The sequence below is a fragment of the Octopus bimaculoides genome, chromosome 17, assembly GCF_001194135.2.
Source record: "Octopus bimaculoides isolate UCB-OBI-ISO-001 chromosome 17, ASM119413v2, whole genome shotgun sequence".
Classification (NCBI taxonomy): Eukaryota; Metazoa; Mollusca; class Cephalopoda; order Octopoda; family Octopodidae; genus Octopus; species Octopus bimaculoides.
The window spans coordinates 43256848-43262241 of record NC_068997.1 but is presented as its reverse complement, the minus strand read 5'-3'; the positions used below and the strand labels follow the sequence as shown (position 1 = coordinate 43262241).

At 37.2% G+C, this 5394-nt stretch overlaps 1 protein-coding gene across 1 annotated transcript; it reads right to left on the bottom strand.

The window, feature by feature from the left end:
- LOC106872604 (GATA zinc finger domain-containing protein 1) lies at positions 1-5174 on the bottom strand. The gene is made up of 4 exons (XM_014919641.2): positions 4709-5174; positions 3781-3843; positions 1036-1219; positions 1-315 (listed from the first exon to the last, which is right to left on the bottom strand). The coding sequence occupies exons 1-4, from the start codon at positions 5012-5014 to the stop codon at positions 47-49; spliced, it is 822 nt and encodes a 273-aa protein (XP_014775127.1). The 5' UTR covers positions 5015-5174; the 3' UTR covers positions 1-46.
- Between the last annotated feature and the right edge of the window lie 220 nt (positions 5175-5394).

Below are 5394 nucleotides of genomic sequence, written 5' to 3'. Positions count from 1 at the left end.
TTTTACTAAAAATTAAAATGAAAAGAATCCTTTATTTCTACATAATCTAATGAGTTTCTTTCTCTTTGTCTGTGTGTTTGTCTTTTTTATCTGGTTTCAACTTCTCGGTCTTTTTGGGACAGTGTTTAGTGTCGAATATCTCATCTTTAGATGGCACAATGCGAATGCAAGGCTGGAAAGGGCTCCAGACGTAGCTGAGTTCAGGTGTGTTTGTCCTGCAAGGGTATGGCTGTTTGAAGCACTTGTAATAGTCAGATGGGGCATGGCACACAAATTCCATAAACTCCAACTTGCGTGGCAAATCTTCTTCTGGTCCTGCAATGTAACATGAAGAGAACATAAATTAACAAGAGTACCAGAAAGCTTCAAAGACCAGAAGCAAACGAATCTACAAAATTTCAAAGACCAGAAGCAAACTAATCTATAAAATTGTTGGAGTTATCTCCCTTATTTGTTTTCATCTTGCTAAATAAAAATGTCATCATCATCATCATCATCATCATCATCATCGTTTAACGTCCGCTTTCCATGCTAGCATGGGTTGGACGATTTGACTGAGGACTGGTGAAACCGGATGGCAACACCAGGCTCCAGTCTAAATTTGGCAGAGTTTCTACAGCTGGATGCCCTTCCTAACGCCAACCACTCAGAGAGTGTAGTGGGTGCTTTTACATGTCACCCGCACGAAAACGGCCACGCTCGAAATGGTGTCTTTTATGTGCCACCCGCACTATATGCAACAGTATCAGTACTAGATTAAAATAGCCTTCTAGATTTAATGTAAATAGATTGCAAAGAAGCAAATTTACTGTCAATTCAATTCTCAATCTAAGCCGTTGCAAAGACCTTAAGGGTCTAATTCCACAGTGAAACTAAATACTTATGGATACAATTCCATATATCAGATAATTATTTGTTCATAAACCAGACTGTATAGTGAATATGTATGTGTATTGTAACTAGGTTAAGGTTTCATTGTCACGCTGATACATATAAGTTCATAAAAGAATACATAAATAAAAAGGAATTACTTACCTAAGATATATGTGCTGGGATCAAAGCGATTTTTGGGGCTTGACTGTGTAGGAAGCAGCCAGGAAATAACTGCACTCTTTTCATTATATTGATCTTGTAACAAACCTCGTAATTGTGCATAGTATACAGACTGTCCATCGTCATCAAGGAGGGAAACTATATCACCGACCTGATAGTACAAACCCTAGGGAATCGAGAAAATTGAAAAAAATTAGACATAAGAAATTACTATCAAATAATATTTAGAGTTAGGTGAGTAGATAGAGTGCTGGTCAGTTGGGCCGAAAAGCCACTCATATCTTGTCTGTGCCAATTAACTGTGACTAGAAGCAGAGCAGAAGGGTTTCATTCCTTGTTTAACCCTTTAGCATTTAAACCAACCATATCCAGCCCAAATATTCTATTTGTTTTATGTTAAAACTGGCCAGATCTGGTTTTTCAAATCTACTCTAGAATGTCATTCTAAAAGTAAAGAATCACATCATCAAAATCTCAAAGCTAAAGCTAAGAGACAATGCAGGATTAATTCAATACAAAGTGAATAAATTAAGCAATATATTTGACTGAATAATCTGAATACTTAAGAGTTAGTTCTTAATTAAAACTTGCCATCATAATTTTATGTAACAACTGTTCTTTTCTTTACCTTTTAGCCACGGACTGTTACAAGTCTTCCAAGACTGGAGGAAGGAGGGAAGTATCCTCAGATTGGAAACCTGGCCCTAATGTTTGCAATAAAGTACCCAAGGTCTTAGGTGGTGGTGTTTTTGTTAAGTTATGCAACAAACACCAGCTTAAAAATGAACAAATTAGTTATTTAACTAAATTTCTCTTAATTTCTTGAATATTTTCAAAATTAATCAAACCACATCTTGCATTTTGTTAGATATATATTTCAAAAAGAATTAAGCTGGCTCTCAGCAATTGGCACAAATTTGCTACACCACCCATACAGTCATAGTAGGGAAAAGAAATCTGTGTTGATAGTTTCTGTTACTTAAGTGACCTAAATAGTGATGATGTGGTAGCAGAAGTATAGAAAATATCATAACTAGGATATTGGCAGTGCTGTTTAGCTCTAGATCAGCTCTGATCCAGATAACCTATGATCAAAGTTGGAAACTGTGTAGAAGCCCATAACATATATATCAGACAGGCATCTGTTGGTTTCAAAAGACCATGTATTTGTGCCTGGAGAATTTGAGTCAGCTGATAGCAGTGCAGCATCTGCTGTGGCTGTACAGGCCCACATGGGAGTGGCAGACTTGCATGTAGTGACTGCATTTGAAGAAGCTATGTAACATCTTCCTTAATGATGTGTAATGTTGAGGGAGTGGCCAGGTCAGACGATTTATGCAGGAAGAGAGATGACTGCTGCTATACTCACATCATCATTTAATGTCAGTTTTCTATGCTGGCATGAGTTGGATGGTTTGTCAGGAGCTGCACCAGGCTCCATTGTCTGCTTTGACTTGGTATCTACAACGGGATACTCTTCCTAATACCAGCCACTTTATAATGTTTTGGGTGCTTTTTATGGGGCACCAACACCAGTGTTTTTTACGTGGCACCATCACAGGTGTTTAATTGCTGCAAGCTGACTGTGGAATGCACATATGACGGAGGAAAAAAACACATGGAGAGATTTGGTGAAGTGATATCTCAGGATGGTCTGACTTCTAGATGAAGTATATGTGATTCAGTAGAAGGCCAATATATTGTATGGCAAACCTGTTAAACTCATACCAAGAAAGAGAAACAGGTGGAGGAGAAGGAGGCAATGGTGAAGGTGAAATCACTAGCTGCAGGTAATTAAGAAAGAAAGCATGTTAATCCTTTCGATACCAATCTGGCTGAAACCGGCTCTGGCTCTACATACAAATGTCTTGTTTTTGTAGGTTTTGAATCAAAATCTTCCACCAAACCTTAGACGCAATTTATGTTCCTAACACAAGCTGAATGATAACTAAGTTATTTTACTAAATTTTTTGTTATATTTAAAGTAATTGAAAGAAACATAGCATCTCAAAATAAATACAGTAATGAAAGGGTTAAACATACTAACATCATATAGAGATAGAAGGAGGATCTTTCAACTTTCAATTGTCATTGGACCACAGCCATGCTGGGGCACAGCATTGAAGGGTTTTAGTCAAACAAATTAACCTTGATACTTATGTATATTTTAAAAGTCTGGTACTTATTCTACTGGTCTCTTTTGCTGAACTGCTGAGTTACAGAGATGTAAACAAACCAACACCACTTATCAAGCAGCATGGAGGTGACAAACAGACACAAAGACATATTTAAAAAAAAACAAATTCTATTATAACCAGTTCTGCCATGTTAGCATGGGTGTGAAAGGTTTGCAAATTTTGAACAACTGAAAAATAGTTAATGAAGCCTTTCCATGCAGTTAAACTGCTCAGTTAAGAAGTTAAAGCTGTTGTTAGCCGAGTAGACCGAGGCAAATATCTAGGTATACTTTTCAACTAACTCTACCACCAAAACCACATTCAGCTTCTCCATTTTCTATGTATTGAGGATAAGTTTATCAAAAGTAAGCCAATGAATGACCTGGAAAAGGTTTGGGCCACAAACTTTTCACCTCAAACTAAATTGTGTGTGTGTGTAGTATTGTGTGGCTTGGTCTTGTCTAATGTAGGCAGCTTTTCATACTCAATCGTGTTGAATCCTAGAATGTTTTTGGACTAGCTGTTAAAAGTAATGAAAGGTTCAACTTACATTGTAGAAAACACTGTCCCCTGACACAATGGTGGATACAGCTGTTGGTGCTTTGATCGGATGCTGGAAGATTACAGAAGATCAAAGACATTAGTCAATTCAAAACCTAAATATATATATATACACACTAAATAACACAAATATACATATACCGTACATTATAGATCCATACACACACCACGAATGTATCAGGCGAATATAGATATCACATTATACAGTGTTATATCACTGGTAAAATAGTAGGAAAGCTGCTTCGTGATTCTCTTTCAAATACCATTCTATTGTCTTAAAAAAAAAGGGGAACATATTAGATGGTGTGATCCTAGATGCACCGTGTTTGGAAAACAAACATGATAAAATGGCTACGTTTAGAATGTCTTTCGCTCGTGCGTCTGTTTGATCAGAATTGAGGTGGGGCTAAACGATAGCAGCTTCCGAGGTTGACTTATTTCTTCCTCAAACAATATGTAAACCTAAAACAACCAATACATAACATTTATAATGCGCTTCAATCATTACACGAAAATGAAGAACAACCCGGAAAGAGGCTATCTCTTGTTCAAATAAACATTTCACATATCTGCAACAGCAATCACCGTAAGCAAACGGCGGTAATCTCTAAACTAATTAGTCTCTTCGCTGTCAGCTCGACTTTCTAGAAATAGCATTTAAATCTATTTTAAATCATATGATAGTATTTAATAGAAACAAGGACACTGAATAAATATAGTTCTAGGAAAGTGATGTCACAGAAAAAAGGTAGCATGACTACGACAACTTCTTGTATGCTTGATTAAGGCTAATCTCCCGGCGTTAAACAGCAATCATAACACGAATAAAGATAGCACAGCCATCACAATCTACAACAACGACAATAACAACATCATTAGAAGCAATCATGCAAACCAAATGCAAAAACAAAACAGACCGTTTTCTTAAAAATATTTCGGCGACTTTTGCCTTTGGTCCCCAGCGATTTCGATGTTGTCTGTATCCGATTTTTGGTCGGACGAATACGGGAACTTTTTCTAAGAACTGGTCCTGCAGATGACGAATGAGAAGTAGAGTTTTTAGTAGAATTGGTTGTGCTGCCAGTGGCACCGTCTGGGTTGTCTTTGTTGCAGGACTTGACACCACAAGAATTACAAAGGATTTCTCCTTGGCTTCCTTTGCGCCACATTGTCGAAGACGTCGACTTACAAGAAGAACACACAGGCTTCATTCCGAATGGCATATTGTTTTGATTACAAATTTTCTATTTATTAACTTAAATACAACTTGATGTTTGTAAATGACATTTTAGCAGCATATTCTGTCAGATCGTAGAATAACAATGAAAAGAGCGCGCTCAGGGGAAATGATACAACGGTCTATAAACCAGTGTTACTTCCCCTTGCTTACAAATCGCATTTCATCTGTCAAGGAAATATGATCACTCGATCCATTAGAAATAGCAGCCAAATCACTCCCAAACTGCATCCTTCCATTTTAAAGAAAGAATACATTGAATAATGTAGCCTCGAGTATGTTCGATCAGGGCTAACTTGCAGTTAAAAGCAACGACCGTATTTATCAGAATGATGAGAATGCTTAGCACCAAGTTAAATCCGATGG